Source organism: Aspergillus fijiensis, assembly GCF_003184825.1.
Source record: "Aspergillus fijiensis CBS 313.89 unplaced genomic scaffold BO72scaffold_20, whole genome shotgun sequence".
NCBI lineage: Eukaryota > Fungi > Ascomycota > Eurotiomycetes > Eurotiales > Aspergillaceae > Aspergillus > Aspergillus fijiensis.
In genome coordinates this window covers 297,696-317,602 of record NW_024468996.1, presented here as the reverse complement: position 1 = coordinate 317,602, position 19,907 = coordinate 297,696, and the positions used below count along the sequence as shown (strand labels likewise).

General features: G+C 52.9%; 10 protein-coding genes across 10 annotated transcripts; 1 reads left to right on the top strand and 9 right to left on the bottom strand.

The window, feature by feature from the left end:
• Positions 1 to 59: 59 nt before the first annotated feature.
• On the bottom strand, positions 60 to 806 carry BO72DRAFT_376602 (uncharacterized protein; the record flags this gene model as incomplete). Its single annotated transcript, XM_040941219.1, has 2 exons — positions 60 to 654; positions 748 to 806. Coding segments are annotated over 2 exons (654 nt in total), but the record flags the coding sequence as incomplete, so codon positions are not given.
• Positions 807 to 2,320: 1,514 nt separating this feature from the next.
• On the bottom strand, positions 2,321 to 3,699 carry BO72DRAFT_447632 (CFEM domain-containing protein). Its single transcript, XM_040944598.1, has 4 exons — positions 3,309 to 3,699; positions 3,062 to 3,248; positions 2,770 to 2,993; positions 2,321 to 2,718 (listed from the first exon to the last, which is right to left on the bottom strand). Exons 1-4 carry the CDS (start codon positions 3,387 to 3,389, stop codon positions 2,461 to 2,463), a joined length of 750 nt encoding a protein of 249 aa, XP_040801860.1. The 5' UTR covers positions 3,390 to 3,699; the 3' UTR covers positions 2,321 to 2,460.
• Positions 3,700 to 5,635: 1,936 nt separating this feature from the next.
• On the bottom strand, positions 5,636 to 7,762 carry frdA (putative FAD dependent oxidoreductase). The gene has a single exon (XM_040950845.1). The coding sequence runs from the start codon at positions 7,558 to 7,560 to the stop codon at positions 6,091 to 6,093; it is 1,470 nt and encodes a 489-aa protein (XP_040801859.1). The 5' UTR covers positions 7,561 to 7,762; the 3' UTR covers positions 5,636 to 6,090.
• Positions 7,763 to 8,561: 799 nt separating this feature from the next.
• Positions 8,562 to 9,047, bottom strand: BO72DRAFT_344100 (ankyrin repeat domain-containing protein; the record flags this gene model as incomplete). The annotated part of the gene is made up of 2 exons (XM_040940644.1): positions 8,562 to 8,726; positions 8,847 to 9,047. Coding segments are annotated over 2 exons (366 nt in total), but the record flags the coding sequence as incomplete, so codon positions are not given.
• A 1,455-nt stretch (positions 9,048 to 10,502) lies between these two features.
• On the bottom strand, positions 10,503 to 11,130 carry BO72DRAFT_336722 (uncharacterized protein; the record flags this gene model as incomplete). The annotated part of the gene is made up of 2 exons (XM_040940559.1): positions 10,503 to 10,791; positions 10,925 to 11,130. Coding segments are annotated over 2 exons (495 nt in total), but the record flags the coding sequence as incomplete, so codon positions are not given.
• BO72DRAFT_97339 (uncharacterized protein) lies at positions 11,032 to 12,271 on the bottom strand. Its single transcript, XM_040950846.1, has 4 exons — positions 11,844 to 12,271; positions 11,506 to 11,767; positions 11,172 to 11,367; positions 11,032 to 11,123 (listed from the first exon to the last, which is right to left on the bottom strand). Exons 1-3 carry the CDS (start codon positions 12,210 to 12,212, stop codon positions 11,327 to 11,329), a joined length of 672 nt encoding a protein of 223 aa, XP_040801856.1. The 5' UTR covers positions 12,213 to 12,271; the 3' UTR covers positions 11,032 to 11,123; positions 11,172 to 11,326.
• An 841-nt stretch (positions 12,272 to 13,112) lies between these two features.
• On the bottom strand, positions 13,113 to 14,492 carry BO72DRAFT_447629 (RTA1 domain-containing protein). The gene is made up of 3 exons (XM_040944597.1): positions 13,479 to 14,492; positions 13,330 to 13,404; positions 13,113 to 13,276 (listed from the first exon to the last, which is right to left on the bottom strand). Exons 1-3 carry the CDS (start codon positions 14,171 to 14,173, stop codon positions 13,183 to 13,185), a joined length of 864 nt encoding a protein of 287 aa, XP_040801855.1. The 5' UTR covers positions 14,174 to 14,492; the 3' UTR covers positions 13,113 to 13,182.
• Positions 14,493 to 14,994: 502 nt separating this feature from the next.
• BO72DRAFT_495776 (uncharacterized protein) lies at positions 14,995 to 15,520 on the bottom strand (the record flags this gene model as incomplete). Its single annotated transcript, XM_040948580.1, has 2 exons — positions 14,995 to 15,032; positions 15,094 to 15,520. The coding sequence occupies 2 exons, from the start codon at positions 15,518 to 15,520 to the stop codon at positions 14,995 to 14,997; spliced, it is 465 nt and encodes a 154-aa protein (XP_040801854.1).
• A 956-nt stretch (positions 15,521 to 16,476) lies between these two features.
• BO72DRAFT_376713 (Zn(II)2Cys6 transcription factor domain-containing protein) lies at positions 16,477 to 17,754 on the top strand (the record flags this gene model as incomplete). Its single annotated transcript, XM_040941223.1, has 2 exons — positions 16,477 to 16,545; positions 16,642 to 17,754. 2 exons carry the CDS (start codon positions 16,477 to 16,479, stop codon positions 17,752 to 17,754), a joined length of 1,182 nt encoding a protein of 393 aa, XP_040801853.1.
• Positions 17,755 to 17,829: 75 nt separating this feature from the next.
• Positions 17,830 to 19,268, bottom strand: BO72DRAFT_97223 (fatty acyl-CoA reductase). Its single transcript, XM_040950844.1, has one exon. It carries the CDS (start codon positions 19,175 to 19,177, stop codon positions 17,906 to 17,908), a length of 1,272 nt encoding a protein of 423 aa, XP_040801852.1. The 5' UTR covers positions 19,178 to 19,268; the 3' UTR covers positions 17,830 to 17,905.
• Positions 19,269 to 19,907: the final 639 nt, after the last annotated feature.

The window sequence follows — 19,907 nt, the reverse complement described above, 5'->3', positions numbered from 1 at the left end:
TAACCATCATGATCATCACCATCATCAAAACCCACAAAGCCCAACCAGGGGCTGTTATCTTAGACCATAACACCGGTGACCCACCGCGCCGCGGCCCTCACCACGCCCTCCACGATATCCATCTCCCCCTCGTCCCGGGGCGCATACACCATGACCCAACCCTGCGGCACGGCCGGCAGGGGGAACCGCTGGCCCCAGCCCTTCTCGATGACCTCGCGGGCATCGACGTCACTCAGCCAGACATGCAGGCTGTTCTCGGCCGGGTGCATGTGCGCGATCTCGTAGCTGAGGATGCGGTCGCCCGCCAGCGGGTTCAAGGTGGGCAGGTTGCGACGGGCGTACAGGCCGTCGGTGGTGCGGCCCTCGGTGTGCGAGGGCATCAGGTCGAAGAGCTCCGGGTGGGCGGTGGCCAGGTCGCGGACGAGGGCGCGCAGCCGCGCCTGCACGGACGGGTCGATGGGCTCCGGGTACTGGCGCTGCGGGAGGGTCCGCGGCATCATGCGTGGTCGCGGGCCCGAGCGGAGCGGGAGCGTGCCCGTGGGCAGGTAGGAGGGCCCCGTCTTCTGGAGCGGGGCGGGATCGCGGAGGTTGTGGTGGCGGTTGTTCTTGGTGAGGGCGCGTCGAGCCCGCAGTTTCGACATGCGCATGTATCCTCTGCATTTTTCTTTTGGTTAGTTCGTTGTAGTTTAGGTAGAGAGGGTGGGATGGAGTGTTAATGGGTAGGAGGAACTTGCAAGACAAACTTACGCCCAGGTTGGCGGAGTCCCGCCCGTACCAAATGCTTTCCATTCGCGGAAGTCGTTGACGGCCCTATACACCGCAGCACATACCCCGTTAGCGCCATAGACCCTAGATTCCTGAGACCAAGCTTATGAAGTGGTGGTTCCGAAAAGAAAATAGGGTCGTCTCATTCAAGGTACCAGACAAGGCCAATGATAGCGGTCGCACATAGCCCTGTGACCACCGGATTGGATTTCAAGGTTTCAAAGACATACTTGGATGAGGTGGATAGCGCTGCCATGATTACCGTATGTGAACAGGAAAGGAAAGTAAGACTAGAGTATGGAAGAGTCTGAAGTGGAGAGAGTGCAATGAAATTGATGACTGACGTCAAGTGCTGGCTTGTTATCCTTGCTGGAAGGCTTGAATTTTCTCACTCCAAGGGTTCAACTTTGGGCTCATTTTAATAGCATCCATTGTGCCAGTAGCTTGGGAGCTCTGTTCATCTTCGCTGATGGTGGACATACGCAATTGACCTCATACCAGCGTCATGAATGGCATGGAGCGCCATCGGAGAATTGAAAAGGGTTCGCCACAGTGAGGGTAAAGTGAGGTGAGCGAAGTATGGGGGAGCTCAGACCTACACAGACACACAATAGTATTAGCACAGCTGTTCCACTTAGTCAAATTCTCAATTTGGGGGGGGGAGGCAATATGCATCGATGGGCAGTGGTTAGGGTATGAGGTATGTGGATCTGGTAAACAACTGTAGAGTTGAAGATATGATGAAGAATGATGCGGATGGGGGGCTAGAACGGGCGGCGATCGTCCAGAGTCCCTGAATGACGTTATCCCCGCCTTGACGGTTGCAACAACTGGCAAATGAACGCATCGCAACCCATGCCCACCGCAGTCCTTCGAGAATCCATCGAAGGTGAGCTTCGCTGCGGCATGACCCGGGGTGTAAACAGTCAATTAGTTCTTTACTCAGACAACGAAGCTGCTGGCGAAGCTGCTGAAGTGACTTCTACGATCAAAGCTGTTCCACATACAATTTCTCCATGTCGTAGGCCATGCAAGAATCAGATGTCAAATATGCATGCAATCAGTCATCCGATTATCCACTGTCTGCTGTTGGGAGGCGAATGCCCTGCTGGGAAGGCGGGGTCCTGATATCAATAGCTTTGTTCAGCTCGATGCTCGTGTGGGGCCGGTCTATTTGACGGTTGCATACCGGATCTGCAAGTCATCGGGGTGACATTCCTTGGAATCACTAAGGTCGCTTCTCGAAGTCGACTTGCTCATTCTAGTTGATGGTTCTTTCGTGTACGCTCAAATCTCAACGCACAGAAATCTGGACTCAGAAGACCCTGGGATCTATAACTGCACAATGGTCAAATCGCATTAATGGCATAGTCCCTGAGAGACTACCTAGAGGAAGATCACAAGATTGCGAGGGAAGCAGAATTCAAAGAATGTATTGATTCAAGAAGCTAATGACAAGTCCTGCATACCATTAATCCATCCGCCCTGCTCTAACCCCCGTGGCCAGAGCAGGAGACTGGCACATTATCTACTAGTCATTAACGCATGACCCGTCATATTAGAATATACAAGCCGCATTAGAAACATCACAAGTCATAAACCGTAATAGTGAGATACACCCGAGTCAAAGTTGTGCTTCGATGCTGGACGCGACCGCAGCCAAGATTAAGCGACCAACCTATCGTAATCGTTCATTTAGATGAGAAGCATGGCAGCAAGTCCGAAAGCACCGAGAGCACCGCTGCCAGCGACGTTCAACTGAGAGGCAGCGCCGGTGGAGGTCGAAGAGCTTGCGGGGGCAGTGCCGGTGCCAGTGGAGGAGCTACCAGAAGAGCCGCTACCGGAGCTGCCGGTGGAAGAAGAACCGGTGCCAGAAGCCGAAGAACCAGTGCTGCTGAGAGTAGCAGTGCTCAGCGTCGTGCTGGTGATGGCACTAGTGATGGTGGTCTTGGTCTTGGTATGGTCAGCATATTAGCTCGAGGGAGAAGACAAGAGGGTACTCACAGTTCCAGCAGAAGTAGTGGATGCGCCACTGGTGGTACCAGAGTTGGTTCCAGTAGTCACGGTGGTGGTGGTAGCCGCACCCGTGCCGCTGGAGGTACCGCTGGTGGTACCGCTGCCACTGGAGGTCGAAGCAGAGTTGGTCGAGACGCCCGCAACGCCAGTGGTGGTTCCAGAGGCAGTGCCAGAAGCAGTTCCGGTGGCCGACGAGCCCGAGCTAGAGCCGCCTGTAAAGTGCAGGTTAGCATCTTTCGAGTCAAGAATCACACCCAGTGTTGGTGATTTGGTCACATACTAGTCGAGCTAGGGCAGGAAGCCAGAGCCGTGGACAGCACAGCGGCAGCGTTGTCACCAGGGCAGGCCTGCGCAGTGCAGTCGCGGATACCATAGCTGTAGTTGACGTTGTTACACAAGCAGCTGAGATCGCCGCTAGAGCAACCCAACTCGGAAGCCTTGTTGTTCATGTTGTTGACGCACATTTGCTAGAACGCGATTAAGTCAGTCGCCGTCGACCAGCACTTGTTCCTGTCAGGTAAACATACTGCGCAGTCGCTGACGGAGATAGCAGCATTGGCAAGGTTGGCAGCAGCCAACAGCACCATGGAAAGCGAGAAAGTCTTCATTTTGAAGTGATAGAGAGCTGGCACGCGCAAAGAATGAGGATAGATCAAAGAAGCGATGGGAGGCAAACAAGAGGGGGTATCAACGAAGTGATCGACGCGGAGCACGAAGACGAGTGTTGTGGAACGGAACGATGGTTGATGTGGAAGGGAGAAGGAAAAGAAGTGAGAGGCAACAAGAGGGAAGATGAGCCGATTTAAGTTATGAGGAGGTGGGAAAGAGCGCGCAAATCATTCATTGCCTGAAGTGCTTTCCTTTTCCTTCTTTCTGTTGTTGGCCGCATCGAGACTGTTTTTTTTTTTCTTTCTTATTTTTCTTTTACCCGCTGCGTTGATCCCTAATCTCCACTCTTGTTTGTCCACTTAGTTTCCTTTTCAATTTTTTATTTTTATTGTTTTTGATTTTTTCTTCTTCCTACCTAGCATCAGTCTAAGACCAACTAGCACGATCGTCACTGGCCGATGGATGATTGTTTTTTCAGGCAGCTGTCCAGCCAACGTGGCTCAGGACAGCTTCACAGTGCCGGGTGAAGTCATGGAGTCATGATCTCCACTCGAGCTAGCCCTATCGTTCTTGATCCCTACGCAGCAACAGCCTGTTAAAGATTGACTGCTGTGGCTCACTTGAAGCTCCTGGCTAGCCCTACAATGCCCTCATAGGTTGATCGTGAAGGAGGATGCATTAGTGTACTGCAACCACTGGCTATCACGAGTGCCAAAATCAACAGCGCTGCAGATGCGCCCAGATGGGGTTCCGGGAAAAGGGACTGCTTGCTGTGGCTGGGGGGTTTGCGATCAACCCAGACCCAGACTCCGAACTCCACCCATCATCGACATCTCGAGCTTCATTGGTCTACCTCAGTCTATCTGGACGGTCTGCTCACCGAATTTTCTATGTTATCGTTTGGGATTATTTTTTTTTTTGTTTTTTTTTCGGGGACATTGACTGGCTTTGGAAATGGCCGATGGTTCGATTGATGAAGCTTTTAGCGGGTGGTTCTCTCATCGGAGAGATTTGTGTAGGAATGACGGCACGATGAGAGATGGGCTGTCCTACAAACTACGTCAGAGTCGATGCCACTGCATGCTGGGTACCCAAGATTTGACTAGGGATACTTTAGTAGGGTTTTGCTGGTGGTCGCTGCGCTGCTGGCTGGTTAAGACCGACAGGATGGATGCAGGGGATCGTCGCTGCCGATCCTTATTGGGCCCTTTGTCAATCAGCCCACCGCTGATGTGGCTGACCGTCGGCTCACTAGCCACTTATGGATGTGGATGTCACAGTCACTGCAGTCGCTGCAGTCACTGCACTGGGCAATGAGGGGAACCGGGCACCGCACGGCTTGAATCGCTTCCAGCAGCTGTGGGGAAATGGTTGCTGAATTTTCCACCACCAGCTCGAAGTCTCGAAACTTTATCTCTGTCCAGTCGGTCGCTAACCATGGACCGACACGGGATCTATTAGCTTCGGCCGCCCGCGAAAGATAGGTTAGGTGGTGAACGTGGGAGGGCTGGGACCAGCCACCTTTGTTTACTTCTCTCAAGGTTGCCTGAACCTTGAGATCCTGAGGTGCAGGAGGGGTATGTTAGGGACTAGACTGCATCGCAGAACCAAGGTCATCCTGGATAAGAAAACTGCTCGAGCACTGGAGCACTGGAGCACTGGAGCACTGGAGCACTGGAGCACAGGTGGAGGGTTCCCCATCTGGTGGTCGAAGCATAGTCCAAACAAAAATCGGGTCTTTCTCACTAGCGATCAAAATACTCCGCTCCACTCGAGAAGAAAGAAGCTTCCAATGCGGTCGGTCAATGTCAATTCCAGTTGTTTTTGTTTGTGGCGGTGCAGTCCCGAGTTACTGCACTGAGTCGCCAGCGGCTGTTGCTTTTCCTCTTTGGGATCAGCCCCGGAGCTCGACCGAGAGAGAAGAGTGACGTCATCTCTTTTGAGAAGGAACAACAGCGAGCCTGGAGGAGGGTCCAGCACTGCTCCAGGCTGTAAGGGATTTTTGTCCACTTGTCCCCATCACCATTAACATCAGCTTCATGTCACACTCTCAACCAATCTCCTGACTACCAGGAATGTGGCTTCACCCTCATTTCCGATCGTTGCATGCGAGGGCCACCCCTGACGCTACAATGGAACCCATGATGCATTACAGCGAACAAGAAGTCTAGGGAGTTATGACTTCAGTGAGCATGGGCAGAAGTTTCTTCGAATCCTAATCGCCCCAGGACCCTCCTGAGCATAGAACTTTATTTGACTCTAAAATTTAAGGGAGTGGCTGATCTGCTAGGGCTGACCACATGCAGCTGCATCATCTTGCATTTCCCAACCCTACCATTGGATTTGTACTGTACTTAAGCAGCATGTTGGCAGGACTCTAATTACATGCCCTGTGCCTTGATCTGAGGCAACTTTGTTCGCTCCGTCACCCTCTGCGACAAACAGAGACAGACCAAATTATGGATGACCCAATTTTTGCATCGACCTTGTGCCAGCTTGTCACCTCTTGCTCGTAAGACAAAATGATCAAGGCTTATGGCATTTCAGAAACTTGATAGCTCATGAGGATTGTCTCCACAATTACACAATATTGACAATATTTGCACAGAATCAGACACGTCCGAGCGCCGCCGTCATGGCAAAACAACACCCCACAGGCAACATGAATCATGGGATGAGAACCCCACCTGTCTACACCTACTAGTGTTCGTGATGGAAGGCGGCAGCATTCTCACCGGCTATTCTCCCGAAGACGACACATTCTAGAAGGGAAGAACCTCCTAGACGATTCTGGCCGTGAAGTCCGCCCGTGATCTCGCCTGCAGCCCAGAGACCTTTGATAGGAGCACCGTCCTTGTCCAACACTTGACTGTGCTCGTTGATCACGACGCCTCCCATGGTGAAATGAACGACGGGCGTGACTTGTCCCACGTAGACCACCGAGTCGGAACTCACATCCTTCAAGGTCCAGTTTCCGAACGAGGTCCGCCCGAACACGTCCGGCTTTTTGCCAGAGACCACATCGGCATAGCCGTGGAGCGTATCGCGAACGAGAGGGAGAGCAAGCCCAAGCTCGCCGACCGTGGTCTTCCGCATCAGCCCCTTCCACAGGTAGAAATCGAGATGCGTTTTCGCAGCCGCCGCCGCGCCCTCATCCATCAGTAGCGTGACATCCCACTGCCGCAGCAGACTGATGGTCTCCTCCTCCAGCGGACTCGCGCTCACCATGACCGCGGCGGTGACCTTCTCGCGCGTCGTCAACTCATCGACAAACCGCCCTCCCTGACCATCCAGCAAGATCCCCCCTTCACCCCGCAGCGCCTCGGCTGCGAGAAACTTCACGCGGGCCGAGCGATCCTTCGCATCCACGAACCCCGTCGGGTGCACCTGGACCTGATCCATATCGACGACCGCCGCCCCGACCGCCTCCAGCAGCGGCTGCGTGCCTTCGCGGGCGTCATTCGTCGACGGGATCCCCGCCAGATCCGGCCGGTACCTCTCCAACAACCCATGCGTATCCCCGGCGAAGCCGCCCGTCGCGAACACCAACGGCCCATACAGCGTCTCGGTCCGATTATCGCCCCCCTCCTGCCCCGCGTCGACCTCCACCCCCAGCATACCTTCTTCCTCCTCGTGTTGGCCTTCTTCCATTTGAATCACCCTCGTGACTTTCGCATTCGTCCGCAGCTGAAACAGCGGCTCCCGATCCAGCGACTCCAGCAGCGCACTCACAATAGCAAACCCGGGCGGCTTCTGGCCGGCGCCGCCGCGGTGCGTGCGCGCGCGACTGTGGCCGCCGAGTTGCGTGACCGTGCTCAGATCGACGCCCTGCTCGTCGGCGAGCCAATGGACCGCCTCCGCCGAGGACGTGACCAGCGTGCTGATGAGCTTCTCGCGGCGCGCGCGCTCCTCGGCGACAGAGCTGGTGAGCGGGCCGCCGGCGGAGCTGAGCGTGTCGGCGAGGAAGAGGTCCGTGGCGTCGTGCTGGAGCGCGGGCTGGAACCGCGTCGGCGCGCCGTTGATCCCCGACGAGGCCTTGATGCTGTTCCCGCCGGGTTTGGCGGCGCGCTCGAGCATGATGACGGGGATGCGGTGCGCGATCAGTTGGGTGGTGGCGCAAAGCCCGGCCAGGCCGGAGCCGATCACTATGACTGCTTGTTCGGGGGACATGAGTAAGATGAGGTGTAGAGTCTGCGTAATGGTGTAAGAGAAGGGAGGAGTATTTGGGAAGGTGATGTGAAAGAGTGGTAAGTTAATTGTAGAAGCGGAGGTTGTGTGAGATGATGAGGAGGAGGATCGATCATACGGTACGAGCGTTTCCCCGCATCGCCGAATAGGCCCTGTATCACACCACTACTCCTGGTCGCTGTACCGTGGACCTGAGTCTGATTTCCCGGAATGGTCCGTGGTCCGTGGTCCGTGGTCGGGGAAAACCCATTGAATTGATGGGGGGTTTTATTCTGATCCAGGGACACAGTCGACCATCTTGAAGACGAGGGCCGATTGGTGGGGGGGCCGATGTCCAGTATATGACTCGGGAGGGTTTTAAGCATACCAGCCGGAGGTTAGTAGCTTTTAATGGCGGTGTTCCTCCGATGCCAGGGAGTAGAAGTACATGTGCTTTGAGTAAGACACTGTAACCATGCTGCCTGCTGTCTCTAAGCCATAGTCCCAATTAAACTGTATAATGGCCAACACAGTGTATCTGTACAACGAGTAGAAAGGGGTATACATCCAAAACGACCAGAGTCAAATTTGATCAACTGGCAAAAGAAAACGGAAAGCCACCACCATAACCTTCCAAGTTAGAAACAAAACCTCCCTGTTGTGTATATATATAACTCAAAGTGGTGTGTGTGTGTGTATCTGACGTAGGATATCACCCGGAAGATACATCCTCAAGTCGGCAAGTGCGAACGCAACACGTTTAACGCCTTCTCAAACTGCTCAGGCGAAACATACCGCTCTCGCTGCAGCGAGTCAACATCCACGCTTTGTGGATTCGCCCCTCGGCTTAACAGCATCTCCACCAGTTGCGGCTCCCCCAGGGCCGTGGCCATCGAGAGTGCCGTGTATCCATTGGCCAGTTCCTCATTTTTAATATTGATGTCCGCTCCGTGGTCCAGCAAGAATCCCATGCGTTCCTCTTGTCTCTGCCTGCAGGCAAGCAATAGCGCCGTGTCGCCGAATTTATCGGTTGCATCGATATCGGCCCCCTTCTCCAGGAGGAGCGACGCAATCCGCAGATGCCCGCCGTTGATCGCGCAGTGGAGTGGGGATTCGCCCCGGTAGTTTCTCATGCGCATATCGACGCCTTCTTCTTCTTCTTCTTCTTCCTCCACCAGCCGCCGGACGAGAGCCTCATCGCCTTCATCAACTGCATTGTAGAACCGTGCTTGCCGCGTCCACTTCTTCGCCTCTGACCCTAGACCCAGGTACGTGGAAAGGAAGGTGACCATCTCCTCGTTCCCGTTCGTCGCTGCTACGTGTAGAGCCGTGTGGCTGTGGTGGTCTTCTAGATCGGGTGCTGCGCCGGATTCGAGAAGCAGTCGGGCGGTTTCGGTGGTTCCAAATCCAGCGACCAAATGCAGAGCGGTCGAGCCCGCCGCGTTTTGTGCATTGACCCGAGCTCCGTTGTCCAGCAGGAACCGGACGATATCATTGTGGTCTGCTCGATGTAACGGGGTGTATCCATCGTTGACGGGGCCTTTGATCGCCTTGGAGACGTCGGCCCCGTGCTGGACCAACAGCTTGACCACCTCGAGCGAGGATTCGTGGCGCCATGGCCGGACCCCGTAGTGTAAAGGTGTATAGCCTCCTATGCTCCCAACTGCATTAGTGTCTGCCCCGCCTTCCAATAGCAACCGCACTATCTCAGGATTGTTGAAACTGGCTGCCACCGCCAGGGCCGCATCGCCATCATCATTGCGCTCGTTCAGATCGAGGCCGCCAGATAATGCCGCCCGAACCACCATAGCGAAACCCCAGACACATGCTGTGAACACCGGGGAATTCGTTTGACTGAGACTGGCTCGAATTGGAATGTGCAACTCCCGGGTGTCGAATTCATCGAGAGCAGCTGCCCATATCCGCAAGCACAGGGCGAAGCCACTGCTTGGCTCTTCAGGGGCGAGAAACTTGAAAATGAGCTGCTGAAGGGGGTGGTCTCTTCCTGCCTCCACCAATGCTAGTGAGCAATGGATGGGCCAGTACAACGCTGCGTACTCGAGCAATCCGTCTGCTTTGCTTGTATCTGCATCACTCTGAGAGCCTTCACTAAGCAGATACTTGAGGGAGGTCATTGCTGCCTGGGTATTCGCATCAGCGGTAGTATAGGCATGCCTTGCGCTGCTCATCAAATATTCCCGAACCGAAAGATGCGCAAACTGGACTGTCTGGTTATGATCGATGATGATGAAGTTACTGCAGATGGCCAAAATGTAGTCTGCATCCACTGCCTCGTCCACGTCACCCTTGGAGTCGAGAGACACCGCTTTCACGAAGACCTCGATATTCAGCGGTCTCCGGCAACACATGATCCATTTCAGTGCTCGCTCCGCAACCATGCGGTCCTCGAGTCCTGGCGCGTTCATTTCATAAATTTCGTCGTACACTTCCTCCAATTCTGGCATACCAGATTCCATCTCAAGCCGGTCAAGTTTTCTTTCGAAGACGTCTCGGCGCCGAATAATAGACTTGGAACTGAAGAATATATCCAGTTGCAGTTCGACCCATCGAAACCTATATTCTCTGTCAGTGAGAAAGCGAACAAGACACCGGGGACTGAGTTCCTGCACTCACATTCCTTGAGCGCGGCGACTCAATGTCTTGATCATTCGGTCCTCAAGATCCACCGCTTTGCATTGACGCAGACGTCGTTGGTTCTGCTTGATCTTGGTTTCGATGAAGTATTCGATGTCTTCTTTACTGTCGAGACCGACATCCACCCGGGCACACTCTGCAAAGGTCTGCTGCACGGGAACATGCATCCGACTCGAAAGTAGAAACTTGACTTTCCCCTGACTTGCAGAAATAATCTCTTCTAGGTAAGACAGGAGCTCGTCATAGTCGGAACATTCATCCAAAGCATCGATGATGATCTTTGTATGATCCTTAGATGAGATGAGCTGCGTTATCAGCTTTATACAGTCATCTGTACGCAGCCGATAACCCCCATGGCCCTGATTTTGCTGCCATTGTCGGTATTTCTCTTTGACGACGGGTGAGATTGAGCGATTGGTTGGTGACCAAGCTAGTTGACGCAGAAGGCTTCGGAGCAGAGACTTCGGACTGTTTGCTTCCTCTGTTCCCTGCTTTCTCGAACAGTAGAAGAATGCGAGTTGATGAGCTTCTTTGCCAACGGGAAGGAATACTTTCCGACATTGTTCAATAACAAGGCACCTTTGAAAGTCTCCAATTAAATTCCCGCTTCGTCTAAAACGGAGACTAGGCCAGCTTACATCAAGGAACTCTTGCCTGTGCCGACTAGATACCAAGTAAAGTTTCTTCAGCGATGGAATCTCACCAGGGCAACACTCGCTTACCTGGCCCAGGCAACCAGAGTACTGGCTGACTGTCGTCGTCGGCTCTACTCCACGACTGAAACTCCAGTCGGGAAAAGAGCCATTCTCCTGAATTGGCGTAGTCGCTGTTCAGCTTCCCATGCTCTAGGATTCGGGTATGGTCGTCGCCGGGCAAGGTAGTTGAGACCCAATCAAGGATTTCCGTATTCTCTGCTCGATTTTAGTTGTCTGCTTATGGGTCCTGCATATAATACGCACCACGCCAATCAGCATGGCTGAATAGTGCTTCACTTTGCACGTGTATATCGCCGATTTGACGAGATAACATTTCCTTTTGCTGGTCCTGTTGGTCCAAGATGTCCTTGAGCTCCCAGTGCCGGACCCTGTGTTCTGGATATTCACATTTTGTAAGCCTAGTCTCCACTCCAAGATCGGGGGGACGTTGTCGATATACCTTCCGAATCGAAAATGTGAGTAAACTTCCTACACTCTGCATCCGCGTCCGTGATATCTTGCAGTAACGTGCTCCAGTCATCAACCTTTGGAACTGCTCTCGCATACTGGACTACACAATGGAAGAATCAGTACATACGGGTAAAAAGCCGGTGGGGAAAATCAAACTCGCCAATACGGTGCCGCTTGCTGTGCGCGATGATCGTCCCCTGATATACCAAAATCCCGACGTAGAGCTTGACGACCTGCGCCCTGAAGTCTTTTTCGAAAGTGATCGCATCGTGCTTCCGTCGTTGCTCCATGTATATCTCCTCCACTTTCGCATATCTCGTGATGATGGGCGAGATGTGCGCGAGCCCCTGCAGCGCGGCAGCGTTCTGCTCGGCGCCACTCAACACGAGCTGTGACGCTTTTCGGGTGAGCCATCTCGAGCGAAACCCCTTCCCCGCGGGGGGTTTTTGGACATGGAATGAATACCTGCAAAATCAAATTCACGCCCGCCCACGCGATCCCGACATGGGACGGGTCGAGATTCGCGACCGCGCTGCCCACATCCCTGAACACCGTCACAGCTCTGAGGATCGTGTCCATGGCCCGCCGTCGCACTCTGGCTTTCTCGTGTGCAGCGCGATGCGTCCCCGCGGCAGGGGGATCTTTTTCGACCGTGCGATTTTGGCTGTCCATGATCGACTGCGCGATTTGGCCGGACAGATCGGCGCCGGAGGGCCCTTCGAATTGGGCGTGGAGCTGGGGGTGTTCCGTGCGCAGCCTCGCGGAGGCTTCTTGCCAGCATGTGCTCTCGCTGGCGATATCGGCGTCGTTGCACTTGGACTTGCGTGCGTCCATTGTGCGGGGCGAGATTTTGTGTGATCTGTGTTCAGGGTTGTGATATGGGTTTGGAAGTTAAGGCGAAGTCAGAGGGGGAGAGAAGGGCGATTCATTAGAGAGCAGCAGCAGCAGCAGAGAGAGAGTCATCAGAGTGGTAGGTGAGAGGGGGCTGAGTTGCTGGCGGGGGCGATGCTTGTCGCGACACCATGACTTTTTGAGTCAGGTTCGCTACGATAAGTCCAGGCAACGTCGGGGATTCTAACAGACAGAGTGGACTTCTGTTTTCTAGCCATACGCATGGACGGTTCTTTATCACGTCTCTAGTTGTATGTACAGTACAAATCCTCAGTTGTTGATGGCGAGAAATCCCCCTGTTCATCAAGGCGCTAATGCGGGGTTGGATGACTCGCCGTGGATCGGGATCTTTGCGGTCTGACTTCGGGTGGCTTCTCCACTTTCATCGTACCAGAGCTACTTATTCAGATCTAGAAGATAATTTAATCCTATAGATACCTCACAGAACCCCCATATTTTGTGTATCTTGGTTCTTGGAATAAAGTAAGTCTTAATATCTTTAGCTTCACCAAGGAACTAATTAAAGAGAACATTATTGATCTTTTTATGCCTTTCAACTTTGAGATTACTTTACATTGGTCATAAAAATAAGGTACATAAGATTCTTATTGAAATTTGTATTGAACTTGTAAATATTATTCGATCACTAACAGATAAACGAAGTGGTGTTTTCAGTTTGTAACCTATCTAATCTGATCATCAGTTTATGTATGTCTCGCGTGAGGTGGTACCTCCGGGATAAAAAGACGCTATGAAAGTGCTTCTGCTCTCGAAGGCAGAGAACGGAAGCACCGTTGACTTGTCTAGCTTGATTCAGACTTGTTCATCTCACAGAAAAAAGCAGCCAATTTTAAATTCAGGGTATCTATATCTGTATCTGTATCTGTGTATACATGTCAATAAATAAAAGCCTCTATGCCTTCTCCGTCTGCCGTCCCTTCCGCATAGACGGCAGGAAAAACGCAGGATACACGACGGTAAGGGCGGCCACTCCCAACGCGATCATCCTATCACACATGTTAGCCAAGTACCCGTGCGCACTCGAATGAAATCAACATACATTCCATCCAACACCAAGAACTCGTCTTCCTTCTGCATTAGGGGATTACCCCATCCACCGGCCATCTCGGGGATACTGTCCAACAAGAGCATCGTTAGCAATCATCTTATTGCTGTAAGCTCAACAACAAGGCAAAAGGAAGAGCCTACCGATAGATACACCGAATCAACACGGTGAAATACGCGAAGATCTCCGCATAGATAACCAGACGTATATGCTTCACCCCCTCCACGTTGAGATCACCGCCCAAGCCAGGCCCATGCCGAACGACCCGAATGAAAAACTCCAGCGCGATCAGCCCGCACACTGACATGGTCGCCACCTGGAACGCGATACCAGCGATGATGATGTCGTCTCCGACCTGCAGGAGGGTCTGGTCCGTCTTGCCGGCTGCGGCGGCGACACCACCTCCGGCCGCCTGGAGGACGAGGGACCCGACGTCGCAGCTAATAAAGATCCAAGTGAAGAGGCGCGGTTTGAGGCGCGAGTACTGCGGCCCCAGCGACAGGACGATGTGCTTGAGGGTGAGATAGATGCCCGCGGCGACGAAGGTGGGCGCTAGCACGAGGCAGACGATCTGCAGCTTGAATGCGTCCTCGTTCCACGGGTTGTAATGCATTTGTATGCGACCGATATACCCTGCCAGCTCCATGAAAGTGCCGATGACCATGGCGATCGTCAGCGTCCAGGCGCGGAAGTAGATGCCGAATCCCAGCTGAAAAACTCCCAGGATGCCGTAGAAGACCGCGAAGAAAATGTTGCCGCCGAGATTGGGGTAGTAGCCGTAGGTGGTCGCCTCGACGGGGCATTCTAGCGAAACCTTTTCGCAGGTGGCGTAACTCATTGTGATGGTTTTGTAGAGTCTTGCCGACTTCAAGATGTGAGAATATCTGCTGATTGTCTATGTAATCGTGATGGACGTTTGAAAATCGACAAGAACAGAATGAGGGAATAAAAAGCTCTACCGGCAACGCGATGCAGGAACAACCGTTATGATAAGCAAAAGAACGACAAAGAAGAAAGGAAGAGATGGACGTGTTGTCTCCGAAAGGATTGATGTTCGTAATCTGGAGGCCTGAGGGGGGATCAGACCTATTTCAATACGGGGAATTGTTTAAATTGGTTCCTTAACCCCGATTTGCTGGCGTTTTGATGACTGGTGGATCGATATCAAGAAAAACGTGGTCGATAACCACGGTGATTGGATCGCTTTCGCTCTCGTTCTCGTTCTCGTTCTCGCAAGGCCCCACAAGCGGGGAGAGCCGATTGACTTTTTCGACCTCATCTTCGGCTAATTCAGGTCAACACGCATTAATCAGCGCTCTCTCTTCTCGGTTCCAAGGTCAAAGAAGCGGTGGGAAGTAACGTGATTTTAAATGTCTTCACAAGCGTCGATATCTGCATTAAATATCGCAGCGAATGGGGCAGCTGCATATGACAGCTGGGGCGGACGGCCAGTCTATTCGAAGACCTCCAGCTCGTTAAGTCGAAATGCATGGAGGCTAATTTAACCTCGGCGCCAACGTTTTTCCCGGTTCATCAGCTATACATTCTCCAGGCCGGATCTTGTTGCCGTCGTCTTTCTAGAACGACATCATCGTTTATAACAACAACCTAATAAGATCCGGATGCAAGATGGTATCCAAGAGCAAATCGCCTATCAGATCACTCCTTCTCAGTTGCACCAGCTTCTACCTCGTGATCTATATATCTCAATTCAGTCAGCTTCATTCTCCTGACGTGGTAAATTGATTGACAACATACCTGACCGTTCAGGCCTGAAAGAAAGAACATAGAAGATGGCCGCCGTGTAGATGGACACAACGATCGTCTGCCCCAGGCATCCCGTCACCAGGAGTTCTGTCCATCCATCTTCGTAGCCATCCCACACTATATCAACTATCTCAAGAACCCCAATCGATACATACGCCATCAGTGCGATGACTATGTTGTAGCTAAGCCCGGCCATCCGGACGCAGAACCAGATACTGAACGCTGGTGGGGCTGCGTGGAACAGCGTGCGCCAAAAGGGGGCCCATGCCGGCGAGGGAGGAAGCGAGGACAGAATATCTGGCATCTTGTTGGACATGATGTCGAAAAGTATCGGGAGAGGTCCTCTGAGCATGTACTGTGTGGTGATAACAGTGCCGATCCAGAAAAGTGACGACAAGACCGTCTGAAAGTCCCCCATGGCGTGGTTAGGTCACAGAACTCTTTATCGACTTCGATATTCTCAGTTCTCAGAAAGGATGATACAGGATGAATGATGAGGGTAATCGAAGCAAACTACTGCTGTTATCACACTGCGTATGTGAATCAAGGAGGTTGAGGGGTATTCAATACCTTCCCTCCTTCTTGTAAGGCTGACCTCTGACCCTACTCCTTTATTGAGTGCCCACAGCAGTATACATTAGCTGCGCTGTGCGGGGAGTTGAGACGAAACCTTACAAATCCCCATTGGAAGCTTGGCTGAGGCTCTGGGCTAAAGTCAATAGTCTCGAAGAGACCCCAGGGGTTGGACAAGTTCTGCGATGGACCTGGCAATCTGATTGCATCGTCGCTTGCAGTCGACCCACTGCTCTTTAAGGTGGGTCGGCTCGCCCCCAGCGCCGGCGGGTGTGGGACAACGCTTCTGAGCTCACTGGTAGAATATCTGAGATATTAGACAGCATGCATTAGAGGATTTAGCCTTGGGTACTGAGAAAATATGGGGCCTCATGTGCCAAGTCTAGAATTTTTGAGCTCTGACAGGACAAGACAATGCTGAAGGCGCATGTCTGCGCCCATCTGATGTTGATAGGTTGTTTGTTGACATTGCTGAACCTGTGTTGGGAAAAAGTCAGGATGGTCTTATGTGCTATTTGGATTTCGAAGACATGAATAGACCGAATAAAGGACATAATAAGCTGAAAGTGCTTCAAAAGCCCAACCTTGAAGGCTGTTGCTGCAGTCGGAAAGAGAGATTCATACTCAAGCAGTGGCTTGTTTAGTGGCCGTAGTGGGTAACATAACCTTCCAGAACCGCCAGCCGACGGATAAGTCCGATGCACGTGACCTCCGCCGACTTTCCCGGCGTGTCTCGCTCTCTCCCCACGTGGGAGCATCACCGTTAATTTGTCTCCCTCAGCAACCCCGTCGAAATGGAAGATGCCGCCTCGGAGGACCCATACAAAGTCACGCAATGGCTGCGACCAGTGTAAAAAGCGCCGAGTCAAGGTACGTTGAGTTTCTTTTCCTCCGCCTCTCGGATGTGCTTGTCAAATCCCTCATCTCATCCACCACCAACTCCGGACCTCTAATGTTCAAGTATAGTGCGATGAACAAGGCCCACCTTGCTCGAATTGCACCAGCCGCGAGCTCAAGTGTACATACTTTAAGGTTCCAATAGCTCGCAGCACTATAAGTTCACCATCGACCAGCTCTATACCTCCTTCAGTCCCTTCCATCAAAGGATTATCCCCCGAAATCGCAAGCCACAGCCGGACTTTATCCCGGTATGGCAGCTCTGCTCCGCCTAAGTTTGCTAGCACACGAGAGCTGGAGTTGATGCACAAATATGCCACGGAGACCTACCAGAGTCTGTGCAACGAGCCTGTAGACCATTACACCTGGCAGACTGTCATCGCGCGAAAAGCTTTCCAGCATGACTTCCTCATGAGTGGGTTGCTTGCAGTCGCCTCGCTGCATATCGCTGCTACCATGGACCCACCAGAGGCTCTGTCGTATATTGACACCGCATTGGAGTATCATGACCAGGCATTTGCTCCGTTCCGGCACGCAATAGACAACCTGACTCCGGCCAATTGCGATGCTGTCTTTGCGCATTCGGTTATCACCACAGTCATCGGCATCGCCCTGCCTCGGTTATCTTCTGACAGCCAGGAGACCAACACGATGACCGAGAACATCATCGTCGTTTTCGAATTGCTTCATGGTGTCAGCAAGATATACACCCTCAGTCGCGACCACCTGTCCACGCAACTGGTCACTTCTCGAAAGGGATTCTGGGAAACACAACTCTCGATTCTTGACGCCGAGACTGAGACCGCCTTCGATAGACTGACTAGTTTGAGCCACTCCATGCAAGACAGCGTTAGTGAAGAGCAATATCGCATCATCGATGGAGCGGTCGCACTTCTGAGGCGCTGCTTCTGTAGATACAACCATGCTCGCGATATAGCATCCATTCTAGGATGGCTTGCGATGGCTAGCAAGGAGTTTGTGCATGCATTGAGGTGTCGTCAGCCTCTTGCACTACTCGTTCTCATGCACTGGGGGGCACTTCTAATGGAGCTTGATGGTAAAGTGTGGTGGGCAAAGAACTCGGGTAGGGCGCTGGTTTCTGAGCTACTGAGTGCCCTTCGTCCTTGCGATGCACAGTGGGAAGGTGCTTTGCAGTGGCCAGAACGGAAGATTAGAGCTTGATATCGACTGCAACCAACGCGGTATACTCTTCAACAGCACTGCATTAGGCTTTTTGCATGGCTTGTGCCTGCTTTCAACCGAAATCGGAGCACTACCCACAGCTAACTGACCAAAGTGAATCATCACGACATAACATCACGGACAGCCCAAACTAAAGCTTTACTGACCGCAACACTCGCTCCCATGCGTCTGTGGCCCGTTGCTTATTGATCCTGTCTGCATCATGTTGGCATGCTGCCAAACTCAGCGGACCACCAAGCTGCTTCAACCAGAATGACCGACCACAATCAAACAACCAATTGCGTGAGCCAACCTTGACTAGGTCCGCAAGGAAGCACTGCGGAATAGTTCGATCTTTCACAAAAAGTACCGTCGGCAAAGCATGTCGCATGCCTTGTGGGGCGTACGTATCCGCCAACTGCATAATTCCGTCTAGCGTCGTCTTCACATACAGCTGCGATCCGACATGAATGACCCCTCGCGTTCCCGCAACAGCGTGAAGAAGACAGGCATTCGCCACCAGGTCAACTGGCATCTCATCCAACGTATTCGCACCACTGTCATAGCCCTCGGCCGCGTGCCAGGTCTGGGTCTCGCCATGAGTCATCAGAAATAGCGAGGCGAATCTCTTCAACGGGATGGAATTCTCCGGCGCATAGTGTGGATACGGATCTCTGACCGCCGGACCGAAGATGGTTGGACGCACCAGCAACATAGGCAGCGTGGGGAACCGTTTCAGCATCAGCCGCTCCATCAAATACTTCGCATGGGTATATGAAGAGGAGAAGTGCTCGGCGTGCGGGGAACCTTCGCCTCTGAGGATCGCCCCTAGTAGCTCCTCCGGATCATCCTCCTCACCCTTTCCACCCACTTCCACCCCAACAGAGTACAGCTTCTCCGCCACGTGCCCATCCGGCAAGAAACTGTTCACGTAGGCTGTCGACACCTGCACGAAGAGCTTCAGCCTGCGGAACCGCGAGGCGATCTTCGCCATCTCCAACGACGGGAGACAATTGTTCTCCACCGCCTCCGCAACGTCTGCGTCCAGGGTGATTTTGGCGGCCGCGTGGATCACCAGCGTGACCTGCTGGCGCAGCTCATCCATCACCGCCGCATCGATCCCAAAGTCTGGTTTCGTCATGTCTCCAACTACAAAATGAACCTTCCGGGAGCGGAGGGCCGGCTGCGTCTGCACGGGCATCGCCTTCTTCCATTTCTGGATCGCGAGGTCTGGGGACCCCCGGACCAGGACGTAGATCTTGTGGGTGGGGACCTGCACCGCGAGCTTGTAGAGGAGCACGGCCCCCAGCGCGCCGGTGCTGCCGGTGAGGAAGACGGTGTGTTTCTCGAATAAGGTCGCATACCCTCTGCGCTTGATCTCTGCCCCGTGCAGTGAGGGAGCGGAAAGGGGGGCGATGGACATCAGGGATTGCTTTTAGTTGTATATATTGTTGCGTTGTACTTGATCCCCTATCTCCGTGATGTAGCAATGTGCAATGATAACAACTGATGCGGTATCTGCAATGTCTAGACGACAGTAGCTTTCGCGATGCTAGAGCCCTCCTTTGCATAGTCCAGCCACCACAAAGAATAAAATCTAGTGAGCCCTTCCTGCAACCGAGTCGATCAAGTAAAGTTTAGAAAGAACCGAGAGTCGGTGGCACAAGCCCATACATTCCTTACCTCGCAGAGTGACCTACCCAAAGGACTTGGTAGCTACCTAAGTAAGTAGTAGCTACCTCAGCTATACCAGCCCCGTCCTCCCTTCCCTCCCATGTCACATGCCATGAGCTACGAGATGTCGTACAGTCCACACACGCCGAATCTAAAGGACATCATGCCGGAAATCAGATCTCAATTCTCTCCCCACAAACTTGATCACTCACTACATACGAGGTGAAAGTTAGAGTTGGAGCGAGTCTCATTTCCGCTCCGACGAATCACCGCGGCATTTTTCGATTCCACATAAACAAGATGTACAGTACTACACTGTGATTCCCGGGCTAAACACCCCCTTGAATCTCCCCCGCTACCTTCCAGAGAAAGTTGGCTTTGTCTCTCACTTAGCTCCCCAGCTAGGCAGCTAGCTACAGTACCCGTGACTGCTGCACATATCTCATCTCCCATTGTGCTTCTGTCCTACTTTTATATAC

Excerpts from the sequence above, each read along its gene's own strand:
- BO72DRAFT_97223 (XM_040950844.1), bottom strand. The coding sequence starts at position 19,177 with ATGTCCATCGCCCCCCTTTCCGCTCCCTCACTGCACGGGGCAGAGATC.
- BO72DRAFT_97339 (XM_040950846.1), bottom strand. The coding sequence starts at position 12,212 with ATGGACGCACGCAAGTCCAAGTGCAACGACGCCGATATCGCCAGCGAG. Across the intron at positions 11,768-11,843 it reads GCGTGAATTTGATTTTGCAG|CTCGTGTTGAGTGGCGCCGA; the intron begins GTATTCATTCCA and ends AAAGCGTCACAG. Across the intron at positions 11,368-11,505 it reads TCCCCACCGGCTTTTTACCC|GTATATCGACAACGTCCCCC; the intron begins GTATGTACTGAT and ends TCGATTCGGAAG.
- BO72DRAFT_447632 (XM_040944598.1), bottom strand. The coding sequence starts at position 3,389 with ATGAAGACTTTCTCGCTTTCCATGGTGCTGTTGGCTGCTGCCAACCTT. Across the intron at positions 3,249-3,308 it reads TCTCCGTCAGCGACTGCGCA|CAAATGTGCGTCAACAACAT; the intron begins GTATGTTTACCT and ends ATCGCGTTCTAG. Across the intron at positions 2,994-3,061 it reads TTCCTGCCCTAGCTCGACTA|GCGGCTCTAGCTCGGGCTCG; the intron begins GTATGTGACCAA and ends TGCACTTTACAG.
- BO72DRAFT_447629 (XM_040944597.1), bottom strand. The coding sequence starts at position 14,173 with ATGAGTTACGCCACCTGCGAAAAGGTTTCGCTAGAATGCCCCGTCGAG. Across the intron at positions 13,405-13,478 it reads TTGATTCGGTGTATCTATCG|TATCCCCGAGATGGCCGGTG; the intron begins GTAGGCTCTTCC and ends CTTGTTGGACAG. Across the intron at positions 13,277-13,329 it reads TTCTTGGTGTTGGATGGAAT|GATGATCGCGTTGGGAGTGG; the intron begins GTATGTTGATTT and ends CATGTGTGATAG.
- frdA (XM_040950845.1), bottom strand. The coding sequence starts at position 7,560 with ATGTCCCCCGAACAAGCAGTCATAGTGATCGGCTCCGGCCTGGCCGGG.